Here is a 27,390-nt window from a genome sequence, read left to right on the forward strand (position 1 = left end):
AATGCTTGTTGTATCACACTCTTCAACCATGCACATTATCCCTTAATTATATACGACTAAGCCCCTCTTGACTATAAGACATGTTGTTTGTTCAAATGCACTTACAAATCCATTTTCTTATCAGTTCTTTGCTGAACATTTACACAACAGGGTACTGTTTAAATATGAAAATAAACCTTTTTAAAAAAAATTGTTTGACCCACCCACCTGGCCTCCATCTGTGATTGTTCTGTCTCTGCAATCTGTTGTCTGCTTTTCCTCAGCGTGTTCTTTATCTTTTTGCATGGCTGCTATCTTTGAGCGGCTTTATTGCCCCTCCCTATTTTCTCTGTGCTTAGTAGAAAGTGACATTTCCAAATCATAAGGATCAGCCAGGCAGATTTGATACACTCTCTGCTATAAAACACATTTCTGCTCAGAGTATGCAATTAGTAAAGACAACTTCATTTCATAGTATCACAACTCATGCTGTACTATTTGGAATTAAAGCATTGTGTGAATGTGGGAAGTTTTCTCATAAAAAACTTGTAGCAGATAAATCTGTCAGTTAGCCATGTTTTTTCTTACCACAGACTTAGCCAGCAAACCCAGACAAAGTTTCTTCATGTTTTATTCCAGTTCAGTTTCATATCAGTGAATTACTATGGTAATGCTTGTCCCTTTTTTTTTTTTTTTTTTCATTAAAGGGGAGCTATGTGTTTGTAATCTCTTAATAAACTGATACTCTAATCTTTAGATGAAGAGGTTAAATACATTTTTATTTTGAAAAATTATAGTTAAATACTTACAAAGACAGTTTAGATTTCCAGTCTATGCACTATTAAAAACTTTGTTGTCTTCAGAGAACCTGGAAGGGAATCCCTTCCTAAAAAAAATTAGAGTGTATTTTTTGTTTCCTTTCCGGAAGTATTTCTATTTCTTCCCATTCCAAGCCAAATGTAATGTGGAGAATATTTGGGTTTTTTTGCATTAAAGTTCCTTCAAAAGCACTGCAATGAATTGATAGGCATGAGCGTATTTTTCTGAGTGAATGGGACAATCAACATTAAACGTAGGAATATCTGAGACCAAGATATGCAACTAAAGTTATTTTTAGATTCTGTAGCACCGTTGTGCAGAACTGTAGTCATTTCTCTCTTGCGGGTTCTTAGAAGCTAGTCTTTTGTTTGGATGGATTTGCCTGCTGTATAATGATGGTCTTGAGGAATGTGTTACAGAAACCTGTGAAAAATTTCTTCTGGATTGAGGCCTGGAATGGTAATGGTAGGTCATTGTCCAAAGGAAACAAAAATGTGTTATTAAGTTATTTTAATTTCATTTCAATTGGAAAGCTTATAGAGATGCCTGCTTCTGTTCTATTTTATGAGTAAGCCCTCCAGATTTATTTCTTGCCAGCCAATTATTAAGCACCATTACAATTAAATTAAATTAAACATCCACATCAGTTGATTGCCTCAAAGCTTCGGGAAGTCTACTGCAGCAGATTTATTTGCACCACTTCCTTTATAGAGAACTTTATCCTTGAACCATATGATCTAAGACTCCCCCAAAAGACCTCTGTTATTTCACAGGGGACAAAACAATTTAATGAAAGGATTTCAGATTATCTGAGGCCTTCACAGGAAACTCTCCCATTATATTTGTATGTGGACAGTTGTTGTAAGGCAGGATTTTGGGGCATCAGGAGGGAGTCATCTGTGTGAAGAGGGAATCTATGGCATAAAGATAGACGGAATGAGTAAACCTAGTACTGTTCTCTCCACAGAAGTACAAGAAGCTACTCAGGTTATATTTTTACTAACTTTACATTTTATTAATGCATCGATTAATCATTGTGGCTGAAAGAAGTGGTTCCACCATTTCTCAGCCCTCTGCTCCTGTACTGTGCCTTCACAGACATTTACTGGCTCTAGAGTGAACTGGATTGAGGAACCAATAAAACTAACAGCACAACGTTAGTCTTATAGTAGTACGTCAGAAGGTTTTGTAAATAAGGCTTTAGTAACATGTGAATGATCGTGCCTGTATAATGAAGTATTTTTTATGTCTTGCAGAAGTAGATTGCTGTTGGGGAACTCCTTTGTCAGCATAGGTGCATCTACATTGTATTTTGGACATCGGTCTTGAGTCTTTGAGCAAAACCAGACTGGCTGAGTGTCCAGGCTTTTAGAGACAAGTGTTAGGTGAACTTCATGGTAACCTGGGAAGGAAAACTTGGCCTGGTATCCTCCAGCTGGCCTAAGCCAACACTGTCCCACTCATGCCTGCCCATGGTTGGTGTCAGGCAGGTAGGTCAAGGTACGGACTCTCCTGGAAAGTCTCAGAGGGGCAGATCCAGTCTGTAGGCAGCCTGAGAAATGCCTAGCTGCAGGCATCTGCTATTCGTGGGGCAGCATAAGCTGTCTGTCCCCCATGGCCACAGAACTTGTCCGCTGAGGAACGGCTCTGAAGGATGAGAAGCAAGTTGGAAACTTGAGTCTCTGCATACCTAGATCTCTTTGGCTGGCAGATCTGGCTGGCATGTCTATGATAGACCAAAACTTACCCCTATTTCCACTCTCCCTCTGATGATAATTTACAAGCAACTCCACCAGAAAAGCTATCACTAGTCTTCCCTTCACCAGTTCATGTTTCTTCTCCTGGAATTTTCTTGGTGTTGCTCCCAGGAAGGGAGAAAAGGGGCAGCCAGGGAGCAAGAGGGTTTTTGCAGATATTTGAAAACTGCTTTTGTGGGTTTGGTGAAAAACACCGTGACTTCCTGATCGGAGGACTCTGACAGCTGAACAGGCAAGACTATGACTGTTCGTTTGGCAAGGGAGATGAGAGCCTTTGGGGGGCTTAATAGGCATCAGAGATGCTCATATTAGGGGATACGTCCACTGCTCCGTATAAAAGGTTGTCGTCTCATAGTTGTGTTGCAGTGGTGCTGTGTAGTGAGGTTGCTGTTTAGAGTGAGATGGTCTTTTTTTATTTGTTTGATTTGAGGTAATGAGGCTAAAAGATTCTAAAATAATGGAGTTGCTTAAAAAAATCAGTAAAAGAGGAAAAAATAACAGGTCTTCCCTAGTAACCAGTACTTTCAGATTCCGCTGTACATTTCTACCTTTAATATCATAGAATCATAGAATCATTTAGGTTGGAAAAGACCTTTAAGATCATCAAGTCCAACTGTAAACCTAACATTACCAAGTCCACCACTAAACCATGTCCCTAAGCGCCATGTCTACATGTCTTTTAAACACCTCCAGGGATGGTGACTCAACCACTTCCCTGGGCAGCCTGTTCCAAGGCTTTTGGTGAAGAAATTTTTCCTATTATCCAATCTAAACCTCCCCTGGCGCAACTTGGGGTCGTTTCCTCTCATCCTATCACTTGTTACTTGGCAAAAGAGACCGACACCCGCCTTGCTACAACCTCCTTTCAGGTAGTTGTAGAGCGCGATGAGGTCTCCCCTCAGCCTCCTCTTCTCCAGGCTAAACAGCCCCAGTTCCCTCAGCCGCTCCTCATAAGACTTGTGCTCTAGACCCTTCACCAGCTTCGTTGCCCTTCTCTGGACGTGCTCCAGCACCTCAATGTCCTTCTTGTAGTGAGGGGCCCAAAACTGAACACAGTATTCAAGGTTAAAGGTTTTTTTCATTAAATCCAAACGCCTTTGCTACATTGGAAGGTCAGGTAAGAAGACCATGGGAATCTCATTGGCTTTAAATTCAAAGATTTTTTTTCAAATGATTTTTATATTTTCCAAATGATTTATCAATCATCAGATTTTACTGTATTTTTATTTAGAAAACAAGCAAACCCAAAATACTCCCCCTAGAACTACGTTATTTTCATTATTGCTTGGAGCTTTTTTGATGTATTTTGTTCTCTGTAGAAAACAATAGGAAACCTTCCCTAAGACATGTTGGCAATCACAAAGCCCGAATGAGCATTAAACACCTCAAAGGGTTCATTTGTGTATGGATAGACAAGGTATGGCTGTACAGAACCTGTATGACGTCAGAGGAGTTGAGTCATAGCATTGGCCACTGTCAAAGTCCCTACTGAACTCAGTAAGCTCAGTTTCTTATTTAAGTGGCAACACTGTATAAAGCAAGCTAGCTAGACTGTAGACTATACGGAGTTTTTTGGTGCTTCGTTGTTTGAGCTACTTCCCCAAGAACAGGGAAGAAAAAAGTTAAAGAAAAAGCTCATGAAAACAATCTATTGTATTAATTTCATCAGCAGTATTTTTTTTTTTAATTTTCTTACGGCTGTTAGAGTTGAATTTTGTACGAGTTAAAAAAAAAAAGGACATTAATACAGGAATGTGACAGTTTTAGCATAAATTTTTCATACATCTGTTTAGAAAAAAAAGCACCACTTACACTGTAGTTCGCATAGCCAATTTCTTTTCATTGCAGCAGTGTCTGTTGTCTGCTGATGCATCTGAGGGATGTTAGCAGATGTTATTCTGCTCAGTTAGATAATCATACAACTTTCCTATCAGAACATCATAACTTCCATAACATAAGTTAGTTGGTGGTCTTAGATTTGCTGAATTCTTAGTCACTGTAGTTTTAGCAGATTTTTTTAGTAAAAATTAAAAAAGTTCATAATTAAATATTACCAAGTCAGTAAAAGAGGAAAAAACAAAAATCAAAATCCAAAGATGCAGAAGCTATGAACAAATCAAGTGCATTTTTCCATTAATTCTACAACTGGTTGAGAACCTTCTGAGGAAGACAGTAAAAATTTCTACTGCTGCCAGAACTTAAGGCATGGATTTATTTTTTTGTGACAAACCTACACCATGTCCTGCAAAGTGTGGAGCGTTTGCTCCCAATCTGGCTAATCAGTCAAGCTGCCACTCAACTCTGCATAGAAGGTACTCGAGCACCTTGCAAATGTAATCTTGAGGGAAGGGCATGGTAGAAGAAAAAGAAAAAAAAAAAAAAAAAAAAGGAAAAGAATGAACGGAAAGCCTGGATATCTTTTCTCCTTTCATTTCTCTAATCCACCTTTCACTTTTGAACTCTGTTCAGTAATAGAGTTGCATCTGTCTGCATTTTTGTGTCTTTGTATCTCTCACGTGTTAATTTCCGCCAAATTTTCATGGTGGCTTTGTATTTGTGGTTCCCAAGAAAGTTAATAAGAGGCATATTCCCAAGTCCTTGCAAACTCTGAAAATGTAGAGAAACATTATGTCGTAGCCTCAATGCACAACTTTTAACTTATCCAGTTAATTAATTCTGCTCAGATTATGCTAGAGTTTCTTTAATTGCCATTTAAATGTAGTCTTTTATGTACTTATTCAGAATCATTAGATTCAAAGTAATTTTGCTGTTACAGTATAGTGACATTGGGTATTCTTTAATTTGCGGGATATGTTCTTCAACCTGATTACCTTGTCCTTGTGTATAAATTACCGAGGAAAACACCAGAGTATTTCTTTGTGCCTATGTTTCTTTGCAACTGGATAAGTTAAAAAGGCACACATGATGACAGTCAGGTTTGTTTTTTTTTTTTTAAAGCAGATTTGTAAAGAGGTAAAGGTTTCACTTGATTCTGTGGAAAAATCAAAATAAGTTACTATTACTTAGCAAGCATTCTATTTCTCGATCTCTGTTGGTGTGAACAGCAGTATGGGAACACCTCTTAAAAGTCTTTAGCAGGACTTTGGACAACAAGGGCATATTAGGCTTGGGAAATGAATACGAGGTCTGAGAGATTCCTGACAGACAACAGCAAACATTCGGTGGATGATGGTATGCAGCCACGGGACAGCCCTATTTAAATATGTCATTCACACTATAGCTGAGGCACCATTAAGAATCTTGAGTTTACTCTGGCTAAACCATACAACATAATTCCTTGGCTGAAACATGAATAATCTTTAGATGCTATTGCAGTTTAAAAATCAAGCTAAAATAAACATCTTTTTCAGCTAGACATTTATCATTGTGTAATAGTTAGACAAATAAAATACTACAGTCTAAGCTCCTTATAAAACAATATATATTAGGTGCCAGAGAAGGCATAACAGATGCCATCTCTCACTATAAAAGTAATTTACAGTTTCAAACATAGTCATGACTTGAATGTACACAAATTATTGGAAAAGGGGATCAGAGGTTATAAAGTCTCTTTTTGTTACTGGATTTCTTATGTCTAATATTTCACACTGAAATCCACATTTGGGAATTATTTTATAATGGTCTGCTTTCAGTTTATCTAAACTTTTCAGATACATTGGCTAAAAAGTGCCTGTGGCTGATGTTGTGATCTACCAGCCAAGTATCTCGTAAGAGAACAACGCCCCCCAAATTATTTTCGAAATTTTATTTCTGATACTCTGGAATATCAAACATTTTGTATTTCTGATGTCTCCCATGCCAAATTGTCATATGTTTGTAGCAGGTTAATACAGAAGGGGGTTGACAAATCTTGCTATAATCACTACCCCATGTTGTTTTCATCCTCCTTGTCTGCTGCTCATTTTCGTTGTGAAAAACCCTAATATATCAGTGACAGGAGGTCTGGATTTGTGGCCGACTGTTATAATTACTCCCACTGAGGCACTGTCAATAGGATTAAAATAAAGATTCTGGACCTGTCCATCGTAGATGAGGTCAGCAACACTGGCAATGGGAGTACTGTTTCTGCAAGCTGTGCTTTCAGTCCTGAGTTATGGAAGCACAGACATTAATATGAAGCAAATATTTGAAAGCTCCAGTGGAGAAAGACCAGCCTTTTTTCTGCATTAGCTAAAATATCCATCTGTAATAAATAATCTAACAGCATCCATCTATGTCCTGACCATACATGTATGTATGTTAATTTTCAAACGTATCAGAGCCCCAGAGAGTTTCAATTACAGAACAATCCATTTTGCATTTTATAATTAATAAAGTCTTTGCAGCTGCATAACTTCATCCAGGAAACATCTGCACAAACTCCTTGTGTATACATAATTTCTGTGAAAAGGGGGTTAGCTGAATTGTCTTTAATGTTTGCGGGCTTGGGGAGGGTAGAAAGGTAGGGAGTTGATTAAGATAACGCAAAACAAATCACAAGAATGGAGGCTTATGTCCACACAGATATAAAAAAAAAATCTAGCCACTGCCTGTAGGAAAAAATACAACGTACAGGATCACTTTAACGCATAGCCAGCTTGATTCAAGTGAAGAGGAGGGAGGAACCCAGGGGAAAAACTCAGCTCTCCCGAGGTGGGCAGTCATTTTGCCATGGTTCGCAGTGGGACCAGGCTGTTAGTAAGTAATACGCTGTTGTTGAAACTCTGTGATTACTCCTTTGCCCTCCTTTGTCACTGACTTTGAAAAAGTATTGGTTTTTAAGTGTTAGTTTCGTCTTCCTCAGTGTGCGTGAAACTATGGCATGTATGCCACTAAAACTTACTCCTGGCAGCAAACTCAGGGAATGGTGAGCAAACCAGAATAAACAGACAAGCTCTCTTGCTCTGCTAGCACAGTATGTCATCTCTATTTTTCTCCCCTCACACCAGTCTACTTTTTATAATGGGATCAAACAGTAATTAGTGCAGCCCCCTCCTTGCAACTCATTATGTTTCATTATTTTCATATGAATTCAAAAATTATTATCAAAAGCCATGTTCAATCGAGTGTTTAACATGCTGAAACAATTGCGTGCCCTTTCAGTCTTAAGCTGATATGACACCTGGAAGCCTTGCGCTTCTACAAATGGAGATTTCTTTTTTTAATTTGTTTGTATTATTGTCGTAGCAAATAATATTCTTGCTTAATATGTCACTGCCCCACAACTGTTTACTCTTTCTCCTTTGGTTATATAAACATTGGTTGTTACACATGTCACTCATAGCCCTTACCATATTTCCATCATCCCTCCCAGTTTAAGTTTCCTAGCTCCCCTAGAAGCAAAATGAATCTCCATAGTGTTTATAGTGAAAAGGTTACATAAAAATGAACAGTACTTAACATGTCCCTTTTTTCCTTTTTCCTGTCCCACAAGTGGGACTCCAGACTGCTGTTTGCTGCTGTCTACATCTGCCTTCATTCCCCCCTCTATTTTTTATAAATATGAAAAGAAAAATATACATTATTTGATCTCTACCAGGCCACTAAGGCATGTGATGAGCTCACAGCAGAGAAGCTGGTATTTTTCTACATAAACTGCAGTCAGCACCTCTAGTTACAACAGCTAATGCCTTGTTGTGCCACAGATGTGGCATCATAGTTCTTAGTAGTGTGTGTTAATTCCTCAGTATTTACTTGTGGCTTTGCAATATGCCATTACTTACAGTATTTGTATAGACCCTTAAATGATACCAAACACATTGGCTCAAAATGTTTGCAGTTGCACTGACTGCAGTGGCTTATGCTAAACGTGTATTCGAGTGAGTACCGTGCACTGATGCTGCAACTTTGCCCAGCCGTGTACCAGACCCTACTGTCACGATACGTCCTTGTTACAGCTGAGTGCTACTGGACGTACAAGAAGAAAGCAACTTAGTCCAAACCAAGAAAGACTGCTAGTGTCATCTTCAGTGGGGTCTTTCGTTGTATACAGACAGAATAGTGTACCTCTTTATCTAGGGCTTCCAGGAAAAGGAAGTTTAAATATGATACGACAATGCCCTGCTCAGTTTCAAACCGCGGCTCCGCGGCGTAAGGAGGCTCTCTCATCCGAGGGCCGTTCACATCGTCTCTGTATTTCACGGTGGAACTCTGCCAGCTTCCCAACAAGAGAAAGCTCTTTGCTTTGCAGAGGAGGTGGGACGATTTTCTCCGAGGAGCAGCCGTGGCTATTGCAGACAAGTAAACAAATCCAAGGTGCTGGGTAGCCCTGGGGGGGGTCGCTGGTGGTCAGTCCCTAACAGAGGCTAAGATATTAAGCAAAGGATTGTGCCTTGGCTGAAGCATAGCTTTCTTCTACATTTGTTGTTGATTTTGTAATATGTGAGGAAAGAATTAGTAACTAATTTTTGCGTTATTTGCAGACTGGTTTAGGTTAGGCTGGTAGGTGTTATTCTGTGTCTTTGTGCTGTCAGTGAAGTTGACTGCTCTTGGTTTGAAACCCTATTCTGGAACGTGTAAGGCTTTGGAGCAGCTGTTTGAACAAAATGGGAGCTTCATCTGGGAAGAGCTGTTCTATTAAATTAGCATCTGTAAATGACACACCACAGTGAATGGAAGTAAATTTATTTTGTGCTGGCTTTCTTCCCTTTCCCCTCCACTCCCCTTCTTTTCCAGTATCCCAGAAGCCTTTCAGTAGCAAAAGCACTCCTGGATCTTAACGTGCTTGAGGAAGATCAAATGAGTTCACATTTTACGCAGATCAACAATAATGAGGATTGTGGCTACAACATCAGAGTGCTACCTCGCCGGAGTGCTGCCTGCATATCTCCCATCATTGCTTGAGTTCTGTACCTTGATTTACAGTACAGGCTCCCTTTATAGGGAAGAAGTGCTGCAGATGAGTGCTCTCCTGCACTAATGAATTGAAATATTAAAATGATGCGATCAAATGCAATTTGAGTTGCCTCAAGCTTTGCCATGAGATACTTTTGGGGAACAATACCTGTATTTATCACCTTTAGACTTGCATGTACAGAGCTCTGAATAATGTTTGGCTAATGTGTTGGGTTTTTTTTACAATTAGCATTTTTTTTAATGTTGCTTATGGAGGTAGTGGCAGTGGGGATTTTATACCACCTGCCCTGTGATCTTAAAAATATTACATAAAGAACTAAATTGGATCAAAACAGGTGGATTTAAAATAGAGTAGAACAAAACAATGTATTTAAATTACTTGTAATATAAAAAAATTCACCATGGCAATTTGGCAAGAAAGGACAAAAGGGGGGGAAAAAAATGAGTCAAAAAGTGTTTTTGAACGGTTCTTTCCCATCTGTGATCTGTAATAGTTCACTGGCAAGTTATCACACCCTCGTAAGTGGTCGATGCAACACCCTGTCTTGGTAGAGGTTTCAGTTGTAAGTTTATTGGCAAGGACAATGATACATGTTAAAACAGATAAAGATTCATAGCTCCCCAATTCTTGAGCAATAGAAGTATTCCACTGCTAGGCTGAAAAAACAAATTTTTGTGACAAATTTAAATTTATGAAGAAAAATGGGAAAATAATTTAGTTGTATTCCTCCAATGAGGACTTTTAATTATGGTATGTACCCCTGTGTACCCTCCTTTCTAAAGAACTATAAAGTTTTTAAAAATCCTTTTTTAAAAGCACTCTTTTCATACTGTTCAAAATTTCAATGCTGGAATACTCTGCGCCTTATATTTATGGGGTATATAAGTTGAAGGGATGGTTATTAAATGTTGTCACAAGCCTCTTATTGGAAAAAAAGCTAATGGAATTGTAGCATGGTATGAGTGCCTGAACCTTCTGCCTGTGGTATGCTGTGCAGAAGAATAAATGGCTTTCAGTCATGTAAACTAGTCACAGACATGCAGATCCTTTGAACTCTAATAAGAAATGCACACTTACTTTAAATAGTAAGTGACTAAGCATATAAATGTCTTGATCAAGTCATCAGAAAAAAAATGAAAAGGGGTTTTCAGTTTACGTTTTGTTATTTCTGTCTGAAATCTCTATTTTACCCTCCGCGTCTTTGCTTTGTAATGTTCCCTGCTGAGAAGGACAGACTGGAAACACAGTAGGGATCTTTGCCTTTTAAGTTGCTCTTTGCTTTGCAGAGGACTGCGTGCTGGAAGATCCAGTGTATTTGTCCAGTGTTTTGCTCAGTGTAAGAGGAACATGACTATTTAAGAAAGGCAGGAAACTATTATTTGGTAATTTTAGCTACATTTCAATTGCAAGTGCTGAAAGAGCAGACAGAAGTTTAAATATATGTCTTAAGGTACACGCATACAAATCAGTTCAACTTTTGTGCTCTTTGTCTTTGGTCAGGAAATTCTGAAACAATTTTAAATGAAGGTGTAAAAGGGTAATTCTGAGTTAAATTTGCCACAACTATGAATTCATGGGTCATGTTTATCAAAAGTGTTTCTCCAAAGTTCTTCCTGTCTTCTTTTCTAAATAGCATATATAACAGCTACTGTGGTAGAACTAAACTATGACATGTTTTACAAGCAGGGCTAGATTTTCTTCTAATGCAAACTCTAATGCAAACTCGTGCCCCTTTGTCAAAGTCAAAGGATACATGCTTTGCATGCTAATTTTATCTGCCAGGTAATTTAGCTTCCATCCACTGTTTTTTCCAGCATGACAAACTCTAAATGTTATGGCGATTTCTGTCCTTTAGGCATGTTTTTCTTTAGAAAGTTAGTATATTGATAAAGAATAACAGAGGGCCAGAATATGCTATCATTTTATACTGGTATGATCCACTGTTGATTTACCTAATTCATTAACTTTAATCTACTGCTATCTTAAGTATTACCGCCATTTTTTTCTCTCAGTTGCATAAAATTAATAGGAGTCATGTTGCTGTAGCTACACTGTGAGTCCAGTCCAAAGGCTGTTAAAGTCAAAGACGCTCCTCATTGACTTCAGTGAGATTTGGATAAAGCTCATTGTTTTCATGCTCTTTCCATTACTGCAATAACCGACAACTGAAATAACTGTTCCAAATATCAGTGTCTTTGAATACTTTGCATTTCTGTTCTAAGAAAATATCCAAGCAAATATGAATATAACCAAAGTAAATTCTCTCTCTCTGAATTCAGAATGACTATTTAACTAGCTTTAGTATTTTGATACTGAATACTAAGTTTCACCCGCTGTCCCTTTTCTTTGCATACAGGTGACGGCTTAAGAAGGTTAGACGGTCTGTTAGGGTTGGAAAAAAAAGAATAAAATAGTGTGGTTGAAAAAGCCTCTGCTTTATTAGAAAGTTCTGGAGGACTTCTGTGTTCTGTTTTTCATGTTGACAGTGTTTTTAAGTTTGCCCATGACCTCAGTGTTGAAATGGACTCTTAATCTGTTTCCAGTTTTAGCATTGTCTGATCCCCACTTCCTTCTTCCTCATCCCCTACAGCTCTCATAGTTTATCCGTTCTTAAGCTGGCTGTCTAGGTTGCAGTTCTCTGCTTGTAAGGATCATTATAGGTGTGTTTTATGGGTGTTTCTGCTTTGGGAACTGTGGCAATAGCCAATAAAAGTATTTCTAAACATCAGTTTTGGAACACAGGACATTTTTTACTTCCATGGGTTCGCAGCAGGCAAACCAAAGTATGAAATGATCTTATATGTATATTTCCAACTATCTACCTTTTAAATTTCCCTTGAAAGTTTTAGTAAATTCATTTCAGCCTAGTTGTCTCTCTCTGTGAAACTGGAAAAACCAATTGTGCAGCTTATGCTGCAACCCTCCTCCTCTTTCTGCTTGTTCCTACCAGCGTCGTCGGTCCAACGAGTGTTCACGCCTCATTCTTTCCTCGGGATCAGGGTTCACCAGTGGGTTACAGCGTCTTTGGGTTTCTCAGATCAGGGAAGAGTAGCCTTTGCTCCATTAATTCCAAATCGACTATTTCAGACACCAGAAACACTTCACTGGCCTTAAAGCAGATCTTTTCCAGACTGTTTTTCCCTTGTTTAGGCCTATTGCAGGCATCCAGCTGTTTCACACCATTATTGTACTCTTCTTTGGTGAAAAACAGATACTTTTTATATTTCTGTGGCCCTCTGTGTTAAAATATTGTGCTGCCAACTGCTGAGGTATTTGTAGTGTATGCTTGAATTCATAAAAATGCCACAAAATCATTAACAGCATCAACTGAAGAAAAAGAAATTGTGATTTCTTTTGGCTTGCGCCAACATAACAGAATGGATAGTTTAGACGTTTACAGGAATGTGTACCTCATGTGACAGAGACTGAAAAAAGATCAGAATAGTCCATGCAAATCTAAACCTTAATTTGTTTTGTCCTGCTTTAGCTTGTGGCCGTGGGTTCTACAAATCCTCCTCACAAGATCTGCAGTGCTCCCGCTGCCCTACTCACAGCTTCTCTGACAAGGAAGGATCTTCAAGATGCGATTGTGAAGATAGCTATTATAGAGCGCCTTCTGACCCACCATATGTCGCATGCACAAGTGAGTCAGTCATGAATTTAACAGTAAAGGATGTTGCTTAACCAACCACGTGCAGCCACTTGTAACTAGCAGTTTTGGTTGGCTTTTCCTATATTTGAAAAGTACATTTACAACAGTAAATGAAATTGAAAGGCAGAGGGGAAAAAAATTGACAGTGAATATAGAATCAGCATAAATATAATTCTCATGTTTGCTTGATATAACATTGGAAAAAGTTGCATGTTGGGTAAATGTGTAACTCATTGTAATACGTAGAATTCAGGCATAGTTTTCCCATGGCTGTAAAATTGTTGTGGACAGTGTGCTTGATGTGATACAATACTAAAATGGGGACCATGAAAAATGAAAAGTAACCTGTGCGGATCTGAGCTTTGATTGAACTGTAGTTGGATCTGACTTAACCTTCTAACTGCAAAGAGACTAGCCTACACAGATTGGTGGTTCGAGTAGTGGAAGTCTCCTAAATCCAAAGCGGCACCAAATATCTCTGTAAATCATATCAGAGCCGATAACAAAGGACTAGATGCAGTTGGTGCAGTATGTTTAGAAGAGAAGAACAAATCCCATACTTGGGAAAACTATAAAAGACAACCTTTAAGGTACATTAACCAATCTTTTTAATTGCGCAGAAGAGAAATGGCTAAAGTCAGTTGCAGTAAATATACAGACAATTGTTATTCTGATGCCTTAATGGAAAATAAATAAAGCTCTTGCCAAGTGAGTTCAAGGAAGCTTTTATGCAGCTCGTAGTAAAAATAATGAAATGTTTATGTGAAAGAAAATGCTTCAACTATTTTCTGTCTCAGTAATTAAAATGCTAGCTACACGTCCCACCCTGGTTCTGTGCAATTACCCTGGACTTTTTTGTGTGTTACATAGGACCTCCATCTGCACCGCAGAACCTCATTTTCAATATCAACCAGACTACCGTGAGTTTGGAGTGGAGTCCTCCTGCTGACAACGGGGGAAGAAATGATGTGACCTACCGCATTTTGTGCAAGAGGTGCAGCTGGGAGCAGGGCGAATGTGTTCCCTGTGGGAGTAACATTGGATATATGCCCCAGCAAACTGGATTAGTAGATAACTATGTCACTGTCATGGACCTGCTAGCTCATGCTAACTACACATTTGAAGTTGAAGCTGTGAATGGGGTTTCTGACTTGAGTCGTTCCCAGAGGCTTTTTGCAGCTGTCAGTATTACCACCGGTCAAGCAGGTAAGTTTTCATCACATATGAATCTCAACACTGTGAGACTGAGAGAAATTTGGAACATGCAAACTACAGATGCAGTAAATCAGGAGCGTGTTTGGTGTGCTTTGGCTCATTAATCTTTTCACCTTGCCAACTAGTTAATTTGAGCTTATACTATTTCATGATAACCTGTCCTGTTTCTTGGCCTCAGGATTGCTTTCAGAAAGCATTCATGAAAGACTTAAAGAAGACATACTGCTTTATTATTAAATAGATTTTCTTAACTCTGCAACTTTTTTTTCTTCTTATGTCATTGTAGGTCGTTCCCTAGTATGTGAAGAAAAAAAAAGTAGATGTGACAGTCCTGTGCAGGCTTCCTTTCTGAATTTTTTAAACCTGTATGGGAGTCCTAGGTCACTGGAAGATGATTTGGATATCTGATGGTGTTTTCAGTGTTCATGTTTTCCCTCAGGATAATGTTTCTAATTTATCTTATATTTCCAGATATTTGATTATGAGATTCAGTGAGAATGTGATGATTATTCTTTGTTTCTTCTGCTTATCATAATCTGACAGGTGAAATGTCAGGGAAAATAAAATCAAACTAGCATATCACCCCAGGGGAAAAAAGGGCTTTAGTTGTCTGCATGCTGAGTGAAAAAAAGAATTCTCTGATTTAGGTTTCTGAAATGACGAGTTGCTTGTTGATAAAAATTATAGGCCTCTGAATCTACAATAATGCACTGTGGGCTTTAAGATAGGATACTAAAACTAACCTTTTATATATTGAACAAAAGTCCTGAAACTGAACATTAATTGCAAGATCTGGCTTCCAAAAAAATGCCTTAAAAGAAAATATGAAGTGAATCACTGATGCATGCTGTAAGAACAGCAACAGCTAACCAATCTTTTAAAGGATACTTCATACTTACATCTTGGAGGAAATTTTGATGACTGTGATCAAGCTATTCTTTTTTAGTGCAGTAGAAATGATCCCCTACAGTAATGCTTTGAACTGAGGACAAACTCACCGTACAGGGGCAATGAACAAATAGGAAAAGCTGTAGTTATTTTGCACTTTAAAGATGGTCATCTCAGGGGGGAAAAAAAAAAAAAAAAAAAAGGACAAGAAAGTTACTTCAAAACCTTCCCTCCCTCCCCCCAAAACCTAGGATGGTTTATATAGTTGTTAAAGTTAGGCTGGAATATTTATGGGATATTTAATTTCCCTTTAGTGCTTTTCTGGGTACACATTTTGTATTATTTTGGAACCATCCCTATGACTGAAAGGACTGGTCTCTCTGCTCGTGCAGTTCTTGGAGTTTATGATGAGATTTTGAGCACAGAGGACTTACCCTGAAACTGTTTTTGCACCACAGATTGTATTATTTTGGCACCTTGATTTTTCGTCTTTAAAATAATTCTCCATAATTCTTCAGCCGTGCACAGGTGGACAGTGTTCTGCTCTCTGTAGATGTCTGTACAGAACTACCACATGAAGAAGAGGATTTGGACTTTTTCCTATTTAGCTAAATCAAATTGGCTTTACTTTATGTGCTTTGATGGTTCAGTGGCTCACGGGATAAAGGAAGAGACAGTACAATTTGGTGGCTAGTATCACATCTCAGGAAGATGAAAAAACCTTAATCAGAAGTTTGTTGTGTTACCCCCAAGATAATTCATTATAGTTAATTCTCTTTGTTCTCATAGTCGTAGATTTATAGGGGTTTTCAGGCCAGAAGACGTAATATGGTTATCCTGTGTTGTCTTATAAGTAACACAAGCTATATGATTTTATGAAATGATCCTCACGTTAAGCCCAGAGATGTTAGTGAAACTATAGCTTGCATGTGTATTAGACACAACATCTAGACTTTACCTAGTGATTTCAAGTAATGGAAAAACCTTCACCCTCCTAGATAAGTTTTGTAAGAGCATGCAGCAGGAAACAGGAGACCTGACTCTGTTCCTTCCCTGCTCTCCAGTTTGCTGTGGGATTATGCACAGGCGAGCGTTTCCCAGTGCTACAGAATCTGACACCGTCACTGTTGAGAGGGAGGGTACTCGTACAGCTGAAGCTTTGTCTGTTTAGCACTTCTGAATATTAGGATTTAAAGGCTTCCAGTTGGGTATGTGAAAGGAATATACATAGGAAACAGATTTTTTGGGGAAAAAGAAAAAAAGCTTTAGGCTCTCTTTGTTGCAGTTTTCTCTGTAAAATGAAGGTAACCCTTACCTTTCCTCACCAAGCTGTTCAAGATTTTCTGATTAAAAGTGCCATATAAATGCAGCATTTTTTTTCACCCGAATTACAAAATTCATGTTAAAGAAAATACAGTGTTTCAGAACAAATGGATTGACCAAAAGGAAAGACCTCTTTTACATTAGTTTTGCAACAACATGTTTTGGATCCTGACACTGATTTCATTGGTTTCTCAAGGAGGAAAATATTTTTTACGTGGAACAGATTGATGACTATAATTGAACAGAAAGAGACTGGTTGCTCAAAGGAGACTGTTATGCTTCTGTGCTCCTGTTTTATTTTACCATGGAGAGAAAGAAAATGTTGGATTTATTTATAGCCAAGTAAACTAGGATTCATGCAGCTCTCATTTGTTACTGTGTGTCTGTTCTATACTTTTGGCAAAAAATTACTTTTTCTATGCCCATATTGCTTTTTATGTGTGTAAATGTGTCTAACTAAACGTTCTTCGCATGTTATTATGCTAGCACAATAGGTGGCTATGTATAATTACTGGGTTCACCAGTTGCACAGAGGCTTGCAGTGAGATTTTCCCTTTGTAGTTTTGGTTTAGTTGAATTGATCCTTTGTGGCCATATTCACAAAATTCAAATCATTGTGTAATGATAACAGGAAATTATTGATAAAATAATGTGGTTATGGAATATATTCAGTGTTTCTTCACCCACATATAACAAGATTCTGATGACACAAAGAGAAAACGTGTCGCAGAAAAGAACCAGGTGGTTGATAAAAAACAATTTATATTTGTGGAAATAACACAATAAAATGACTGCAAGTGGGTAGGTAGCATTTCACATTGCTCACATATATACATATGACACATTGCTATTCATTCCTTGTGTTAAAAAGACTTTGTGACTAGGCTATCAGTTGTCATATGGCATATTTTTTATGCTGCAGCCCAGAACCATGAGGCTTTTTGTTTTGCTTTGTTTTGTTTTTTGACAAAAGCATGAAAGAACTGAGGTAAAAGATTAAGTGCACTAAGTCCCCCAGGAGTAAACCATCTTGTTTCGTATCTTGCTTATCGAGTATCATATAAAGAATACAGGATGTCATCCCAGTATTGCAAGCTGATCTATGTGAACCCTTGCATCCTTCTAGAATTCAGATCTAAATGTGACTAAGCTCCAGTTACAATAGGTGAATGTACTGAAGAGCTGCAGCTGGCAAACAGCTGACAAGCACTACCTTTGCAAGCTTATTGAATGGTTGTTTACCAAAGATAAAATTTACCACTTTCCTAATAAGATATTCACCTCTTGGCGGTACTGGTAGTTCCTTCTGATCCATCAAATTCTTTTCCAAATTTTAAATTTTTTCCGTACAACTATCAAAAGGCTAATGGAATCGGGTAGGTTTCACAGCAGATTAATATTTGTTGGATTTTGGCATTTATGCACTTTCAAACCTCTAAAAAAAATACGTGTTTCAATAGCAATTGTGTATTTTTTCTGCTGACACTTTTGCAAAGTTTTTTTTGTTGTTGTTTTTAAAACTATCTGTCTTCATCCTTTCCTCTGGAATTTATCTGAATGGACAATGGACTGGTCTCTGATAAAGGGTAATATTCACCCAACCTAGCCTGACTTTGAGAAAACTTAAGATAGGTTGCATGAATCCCAATATTTATCAGGGTTTGAGAAAATTTAAGTATCTGGCCTGAGCCAGTTTGAGTTGTCTTTATAGTCATCGGAAAGAAAAAATCATATCCAAGGGGACACTCATCATGTCTTATTACTGTAACCAAACATGACAAACAAAAGTTAAAATGTAATGCCAATACCTGTTCCTAAATGTACTCTCAGTTCTTATGCAGGGAGCACTTGCTAATGCTTGCTGCTTCTTCACAGCACTCTTAGGTCATGCTGCGCCTTCAGATGCACTTAATGCTGACAACTTGAAGGGGTTAAAATACCCTGCTGCAGTTCCATAATCAAGGCTTACTCTTGAAAAATGTTTTTTAGTAACAGTTTATTTTGTATATGTTGATTTGCTTTTCCTTTTTTTTACGTCTTAGAGTTCAATTTTCAGACCTTTTCCTACAAAAAACAGATCCCAAAATTCACAGTTAAAAAACCCAAAAGGGAACCGAATTTTTCAAAGTTGCATTATGCCAGCAACTTGAACAGAAAAAAACATTACATGCTATAAAATCATGACTATTAGCAGCAGTACCGTTGATTTACACGGCAAGAAGAAATGATTGAATGCATAAAGGAAACAAACCATCCCTCATGTAAAGCTGTGTGATGGGTTCTGCCTTTCTTAGGTACTTCTGAAGTCTCTCTGAACCGGGGAGACACTGCATTCTGCCCTACTCTACATTCTCCTTTCGTTTTTGCTGCTCATCGTTTTTCTCTTCTTTGCTTCTCTTCGCATTTTCCCCAGCTCTCAATTATCTCTACTCATTTTTTAAAGTCTCCTCTTTCATACTCTCTGCACTATTGACCATCTATTTGTTTTCTGTTCCCTGTCAGTCTCACTTAAGCCTGACTTTTCTTCAGCAATGAGCTGTCCCCCAGAAGATACAGCAATCAAGAAGATTTATGCCTGTGGCTTTCCCAGTCGCTTTGACCTCACCGTTCTAGTCCTATTCTCACTTCTCTCGTTTTCCCAGACCGTTTTGGTGTCTTCCCATTCTGCCACCAACTTGTTTTAATCTACCTTCATCTACGCCTTCCATCCAGTGTTCACTTCTGGTGATACATGACAGCTTATTACAAACAGCTTCAGTGTTCAGCTTAACATTGCTTCTATGTTTCCCATTTCAATGGACTTCCTTTAGCTTCAGGTGGCATTTCGTATTTCCTGCTAGTGACTTTATTTTTTGAGCTATGCTTCATCTTCTAGCTTTCAACTGTAGATTAGCTTTCCCATATTGATACAGCTACATCATCTGTACATATATTTAAAAATAATGCTTCGTGTAAAAAGAATTCCCGTTATAAAAATACTGGTTTTCTTTTCTTTTTACCAAACGTGTTCCACCTGTTGAGCTGGGAGAATTATTTTATACAAAAAGTCACTTTTCAAAACTAATATTCCCTAACCGCTTTCATTAAGCTGTGGTTTTTAGAAACATATATGTTATGATGTTGTACTTTGGGTTACCATTTTGCTTAGTTTATTTAATGGGAGCTACAAAGATGTTAGTGCTTATTCTTAATAATATTTAAGATATATTTTAATCTGTTTTAATGTTTTTCTAGACCAGTAGGCAGACAGCATAGTTCTATAAGCGTTCTGCACTCCATGGCCACCAACTGAAAAGGAGAAAACTAGAGTAGAAATTAATTACATGTGGTAGTTATTATTCTTCTAGGTTTTTACATATCTTTTCAGTACATTTAAAAAATTGATTGCGTTATTTCTGTGGAGCTAAGACTACCTATTGATCTGTAATCACATTACCCTGGCCTAATATCACAGATATTTTCACAGGAGGTGGTAACTGAATTTATGCCTGAATTAAACTGATGGATAAAAACTTGATAAAAATTCCAATCTCTGTATAGCAAATACCATCAGATCAGGGAATGGAGTTTGTTCATTCACTGATTGTATCAGGTCATATTTAATGCAGTGAAATCCACAAGGTTATAGAGATACTGTAGAATTGCTCTGTTGGGGCATTATTATAAGATTGCTAAATGTTAAATTTTTTTATAGGATTTTCACAAAGAAGGAATCCTCTATATAGGATATAATATGGTATGGCGTATATGATATTTGACAGTTTTGATAATATTTTACATACATATACAGAAGATATATATTTATATATAAATTTGAAATGACAAGCAATATGTTATATTAGAAAACTTATCGTAGAATAGCCAATTGATAGTAATTCATTTTTTCTAGTATTTGGTTCTAATTTGTTGTAATATTTTTCACTGAAAGATAAGAGAGAAAACAAGAAGGCAGATGTTAGCTGTGTTGCTTAGGGTCTGATCCTGCACCGCTGAAGTCAATGGAAGTTTTGTCATTGACTTCAATAGGAGCAGGATTTGAACCTTATGCTCTATCAGAACACAGAGGAACCAAAGCAGTGGGCACTCTGTCATCCTGAAGGGAAACTTTAACTTCATATCACATTTTGATTCTGACTGTAGAAGGTTTTTGCACATCAGTGTGTGGCTGAATGTCATTTGAATTATTTTTTTTTTAGTATACAACAAAAATATGATTTTTTTTTTCCCAAATAGGTATCAAAACTCTTGCCTGTCCAGCTTTACCATAAAAGCTTTTTAGAAATAGATTTAATCATTTTTGCTAAGAAACTAAGTAAGTTTTTCTAGTAGAGACTACGTGAATTTTACAATATTTAGAAATAAAAATAGTGGGAAGCTACACTCTCGTGTAGCTACACAAAGACAAAGTAAAGCTTCAGCTTCACAGAATCAAAGCTCTGAATTAGAAATGATCTAATTAAGCTTCTCTGTATGATAAATGTTTGGTAGCAATCTGCTGGGAGAAGCATGACAGCCACAGGGCTGTTAACTTTCTGTTCACTGAGCTATTGAAATAGTCAGTTATGTCACCACAATCAAATGTACACTACTGAAGCATAATTTCACCAGCTACGCAACAAATAACTATGTACTTGAGGAAGAAAATGAGTGTTACAAAGTACAATTTAGCCAAAGAAAAGAGAGATTGGTTTGCTAATGTGACACAAAGCACTAGGAGCCACTTTTTCTTCTAATGTTACAAACACAGGCCGGACATCTCCTCGATGTTTATGAGTTACACCAATTGTTTTCTTAAAAGTAGTCATGAAAAATTAATCCTGACCTTGAAAAGAATATATGTGACCAATCCCAGAAAGGTTTGTAAAACAAAAGAGCTCTGCTTATGACGCCTGCTGACTGGGTTTTTAGCCCTTCATAAATATGCCTGGCTTCTTTCACTTCATACATAGTTAGATTATTTATCATGGCTATAAGTCCTTTTGAACAGAGTAGAAACTAAATACTACTCTTTGAGCTTTATTATACCCTTTGGAGACTCATACATAGTTCTGCAAAGACCTGGCCAACCTCAAAGGCCTTCAAGATACCTGCAGTACAAAGACAAGAAATCGCTTGATACATTTATACATGGTGATACACAGTCTAGTGTAGCTAATTAACTCATGTGCAAAGAAAGAATAATTCCATAGACCTTTGATTTTGGCAGCAGAACTGTATCTCCAGGTCTTCCTTTTTCTGCTTCCTGTGAACTGTGAAATGGTGACTGGATGCAGGATCTAGATAAGTGCTGAACACCATCAGTAGGATCTCATGAACTCAATGTTATTTGTTTGGTATATTGGCCACGTGTATCATTCTCTTACCAAAATAATGTCATGATGATGATTATGAAATGTAGGCAAATACTTGTCCAGAAACTTTAGAATTTCCATAGGAAATCATTTTAGATGAAACACTGTCATGGCTATATTGAGACCTAAGAGTAAAAGAAATACAGTGGGGAAACTGGCAAAAAGAAAGGCCTGTTCTGATTCTGTCATAAAATTTCTCAATGATATCTTTTGTTTGTTTGCTTGAGCTTCCTGTTCCTTATTTGTAGCTAATAACAACACATAGCTGGCCTCATAAAAGCACAAGGAAGATTTGGTTTTCAGTGTTTACAAAACAGTTTTGAACTCCTTCAATGAACAAAACTGTGAAATATTGGTATCGGTAGGACAGAATAATACATAGTGTTTGAATTAATCTAGCCAAAACCCACTGCGCTCATGAGTTCTGAGATCTTACTTCAATACAGTGTAATTTATTATTAAGGTGTTTCATTTCTTTGTTATTTTGCCTAGAAAGAACAAAATTCAAAGAAAAAGAGTATGATCATATTTGTAGAAAAATAAGACATTAGAAGTTTTGTCCCTGAATTTCCTGGTATTTGATGGTTTGTTTCAGACCTTTTGAAGAATTCCAGTACCATTGTCATTAGAACAAACAAAACCCTCTAAGTGCACAGGTGCTTTTTCAATGAGAAACGAACATCACTACTGAAAGGCACTATTGCAAGTGCATAAGTGCCACCAAATGTGAAATCCTAATTGAGGTTGTATGTAGTAAATTAAAAAATTATTTAACTGTAACATCTCTATAGAGTGAAGCATTTGATGACAGCATGGCGTGGAGCCAGCCTACAATAATGACTCCTGTGGAAATCTTTAAAAGAGAGGAGATAGCGTATACAGGGAGAGCTAAAGAAGTTTCTTTGTTAAGCTTAAATGGTAGAATAACTAAATGTGCAACTTCTAGATGGGAGAGATTGCTCACACTAGTGCCTATTTAATAGCTGGAAGACCTTCGTGGTGAGTCTATCACAGCTAGTGTAGTTAGTATGCCAAAAATGCACTGCAGGAAGGGATGAAGAATATCTTGAATCAAGAGGTTTCTTAAAGCAAGGTTCAAGTCCACCACTTAGGGATGAAGTTCAGTCTTATAATTAACTGTCTAGAAAGAGGTAGATTTGTCCAGCATTTTAAGACAGTGTATTTCAAGTTTGCTCAGAAATAGAGTCAGAGATTCTGCTGCTGCTCTTTTGGAACCGACCATATTTTATTCAGTTACTTATTTTTTATTTGCTGCATGTGCCAGCAAGCCTGCTTTTTTAGAAGGAAAAAAGGAGTTTTGGCTAAACGGCCTCAGGTAAAAATGCAAATCTTCCCTTTGTGGCCCATGGCCTTCTAGCAATTTAGGGAGTATTAATGGCCTAAGAATGAATGGTTCACTTCTGGTAGATAAGGTGAAGATAGCCGAGATGGGTTGGAAAGTCAGGGCAAAATAAAGGTCTGTGAAGAGCTGGGCTTGATCTTTCTGATGCTACTGGGATAATAAGAAGGGGAGACATCTTCCCTAACAGCAGTAGCCATTGCTGACTTACCCACTGTGACAGCTCCATGGGTGGCAGCAGATTTTTCAGGTGCTGGAATAGTCTGGGTAATTAATAAGTCTGGACAATTTTTGCCATCTCTGACACACTGCTGCCCTATGTAGTTTCTTCTGTCTTGGATGTGATAGAACCAGCCCTGACTCCAGAGGGCATATTCCTAATTGAACAGTTATATCTACTACTCTTTAGAGTACAAATTGTTTCGTACAGTTTGGCATTTCTGTAGTCTTTCCCTGTTATAGTCAAAATATATATAGTCAAAATATAAAATTGGATCTATTTCTGGAGGAAATTCTCAGTGCAATTTACTGAGGAAGCCATGGTTGAAGGCTGCAAATTGACAACAATAAAAGTGTTATCCCGAGTTCAATAGTTAATGTTAAGATATGAGATGCTGATTATATTTTTCTTTGCTTCGTTAGTGATGAATGGAAGCAAATTTGATGTGGACAGCAATCTGGTGGAATGATGCAGAGCTATCTATGAAAACATCTGTACTAATCCACCAATGCAGTAAATTATAGCTACAAGCAAAAGACATTGATCCAAGAGGATCATTAACAGCTTTAACCAACTGATCCAAGTAATAGGGTAAATGAGAGAACATTATCAAGATCTGATTTTTACAGCCATCAACTACAATTGCTAAAACATGGTAACCACTTTCTCTCAATTTCAACCATTTTATGACCTAAGTGTAGTATATTCTATTGTGGGCAGCCAACAAGGATCAATTAAGTGGTAAAATACGCAGGAAAAAAATTGCCCAGCTATCACGCACTCCATTTACCAGGAGGTCAGTCACAAAGGGAGAGATAATTGCTGCAAGCCAGCAAAATTAATTGGGGATGAGCCAGAAAGGATGATGTATGTTCTGTGACAAAGTATGTGACAGAGATGTACGCATAAACCTGTAGCTGCTTGCCTTGTTGAGGACACAAGGACAAGAGAAGGAGACCTGTGAAAAACAATTAGCATGGCTTCAGAGTGAACAATTCTTAATTATCCATAACATGTCGACATCAGATAATTAGTGTCCCAATTTTTAACAATATTTGGTCATTAACTACAGTAGAATAGGGAAGATCAAGAACAGAGCCATTTGTCTGAGCTAAGTGTTACATAACGGTGTCTGCATGCGAACATAAGTCAACTAAATCATGCTCACGATAATGATGCCGAAATCTTCTTATTGTAGGACCAATATAAATGTCCTAAATGCGAGCTTATATCAAGCTGCATTTTATGTTTCCATAAAGTAGTTTCTTTGTGATAGCAACCCACAAAATAAAGCAGGCTTTAATGACAGCTGTAGTTTAAACTTGCTGCTTTTTCATCTGTACATTCGCATTTTCAGGATAATCTACACAGCAAGCAACGTAAGTCATATGACTCAGGCCATTTTAGTATTAATGCTAATTAACAAAAGGTTATATTTAGCTCCGTTTTCTAAACATACAAGGCTATGTGAGTGTGCTAAATGTGTATCTCTTCGGACAATTTTATTTCAGCTCCTTTGTCCTCTGTCAATATTTTTTGACCAGTTTTAACTATGTTTGACAGAGAGGTAGAAATCTTAAACTCCTACATGAAGTCAACAGGCCCATGAAGACCTGTACCTTACTGAATGAGCTAAATCATGTGTCAGATATAAGAGAATCCACATGCACAGAAACACAGAAAACTGTAAGAGAAATTATTCACAGAACTGCTGGTATTTTTCTAACATTAATAAAAGAAATCTTTTAGATTTAGAAGTGCAGAGTGGGATGTTTCATATCTTACTTCCATCTGGTTTCTGCCATATACAGGCACAGAGAAAGGAAAAGAGAGGGAGAGATGTGCACACACATGCATGTGCACACACACGTGCATACATGGAGCTTAATCTCTTTTTAATCTCGCTTTCTTCTAGCCTGTTAGTGTAATTTTCAGAATTTTTAAGCCAGATCTCACTTCCTCTGAAGTGAGCTTAAGACTCTAGGGACAAGGTCCTGTCATTGTGATTCTTAGCTTTTCTTTTAAAGGTGACCCTCCTAAACTTTTACCTACATTTCAACAGCTTGTTGTACACAATTATCCATTGAATCCAGGGTTACCTCTCACATGTATTGTTTGCAGCAGCAGACCCTTCAGTTCCTGTATCTCCCATCTCATACCTGCTGATGGATCTATTTACCGTCTCTCCTTTTGACCTTTTCTGTCTGTCTGTCATCTAAGGATTTCTCTTTTTTGAGTACCCCATTTCCTAATGCACCACGGAGCACGCATTTTTTCCCGTAGCACCCAAGCTCCTTTCAGGCAGTAGTGGCTGAGTCAGCAGGCTGGATTCAGAGCTCGTAAACCCCAATGCTTATGTGGAGAAACGCCATTTACTTCACTAAAGAATCTATTTAAGTTCATAGAGCCTCTAATCATGGCTGTGAAATGAGGAATTGGATGTTAATATTTCAGAGCCAATACTCTAATGATCTGTCTCTGTGGACCTCCTGTGGAATTATTCCAAATATTCCCTTGTGTAGCTGAGATTAAGATTTCACCCTTAGTTCTAATTTTTTGTATTGCAGCTTAACTGGTAATGAAGAGGGAAAAGTGTCATTGCTCTTTATATTGTGTAGAGTTAATCACATGAAGCATTTTAGGGCTAAACATTCTGCTCTTTGATGTTGGCATTAAACGTTAGCATTTAAATCTTTGGTGGATATTTACATTGTTGTAGTCAGTAGAGATTGATAGGTTTCTTTAGGGAGTGATTTGGAACAGGAGCCAAATTTAGGAATTGTGCATTGACTCATCCTTAATTACAGAGGAAGCTTTAGATTACCTTCCCTATTTAGCCACCTAAATTAACTGCCAAAAGTTGATGACATAAATGCCCTCTTCCTCCCACCCCCACATATGCAAATGTTAATTTCTGCCACAATGTTAACATTAAATATTTACATGCTTCTATTTCTTTTCAAGAAAATACTAAACAAGCAAGCAAATTTAAAAATAATTTTTGTCTTCAGGATTGTAAAACTCCTTAAAATAATTTGCTAGTCCTATTTGTAATTCATGTTATTAAGACTCTTTGAAGCCTTTTACCATTGACTGAATTAACTAAGGTGCTTAGTGAGGATATGCGTATACAGGTGTGTCTTAAAAAGAGGGATATTTCACTTGATTCCAGTTTATAGCGTTAATGTTAAAAATGTTTTAAATATGTATAATACTTATTCTATGCTTTCTTTTTATTTTAATGCTAGCTAAGAGTCCCCATTAGGAGGGTTGCAGGTGCCTTACAGTTTGTCTTGCCTACAGTAATGCAGGGATGACCACTCATCAGTGTTACATACTTTTGTATAAGCAATAAATTAACTCAGCCATGCAGCGGCACAGAACAATTACAAACAGATAACCTTCAATGAGCAGTAAATAGAGCAAGTGAACTCCTTTACCACCCTCCTGGGAGCCATTTCTCAACCTTTGCCCTAGCAGGTACCCCAGGCTCTCAGAACGTTATCACATTCATGATGCTTTGGAGAGTAATTTCTAGATGCCAAAAAAGAAACTACCTTTCACACCTCTGCTGACTACAGCAGGGGTAAAGGATGGCGGTGATCTCTCAGACAGATGAGTCTCATCCCATTTAGCAATCTGTAGATGTAAATCAATAGCTTAAACTCCACTTGGATGATAGCAGACAGGCCATGGGACTCTAAAGAAGCTAATGTGTGTCCCCTGTTTACCAAAGCTATGCCTACACGAAAGGGATCAGGTCCATCCTCTGTTCCTGGCTTGTCAGGGCTCGCACTTGCAAAGTTAAACTTCTTTATCTCCCAAAACAGTGTGACCACATTGAGATTGCCACAACTATGCCCAACTGTCTAACCATGCTAACGAATTAATGGTATGGGCAAGCATGTGTTCATGCTCAATCTCAACTCTACCACAGTTTACTTTACTAGATTAAGTTTACTACGTTTGC

The 27,390-nt window shown here is 37.7% G+C and overlaps 1 protein-coding gene across 1 annotated transcript in view; it reads left to right on the top strand.

The window, feature by feature from the left end:
- Nucleotides 1-12,898: 12,898 nt before the first annotated feature.
- LOC104073757 (ephrin type-A receptor 7) overlaps nt 12,899-27,390 on the top strand; it is a gene marked incomplete at its 5' end in the record, with an annotated part of 95,040 nt that continues 80,548 nt past the window's right edge. Inside the window, 2 exons of the mRNA XM_009573646.1 lie at nt 12,899-13,054; nt 13,934-14,269. Coding sequence (XP_009571941.1) covers nt 12,899-13,054; nt 13,934-14,269 — 492 coding nt within the window. The remainder of the gene's footprint in view (nt 13,055-13,933; nt 14,270-27,390) is intronic.

The sequence above is a fragment of the Fulmarus glacialis genome, unplaced genomic scaffold (genome assembly GCF_000690835.1).
Source record: "Fulmarus glacialis isolate BGI_N327 unplaced genomic scaffold, ASM69083v1 scaffold41572, whole genome shotgun sequence".
NCBI lineage: Eukaryota > Metazoa > Chordata > Aves > Procellariiformes > Procellariidae > Fulmarus > Fulmarus glacialis.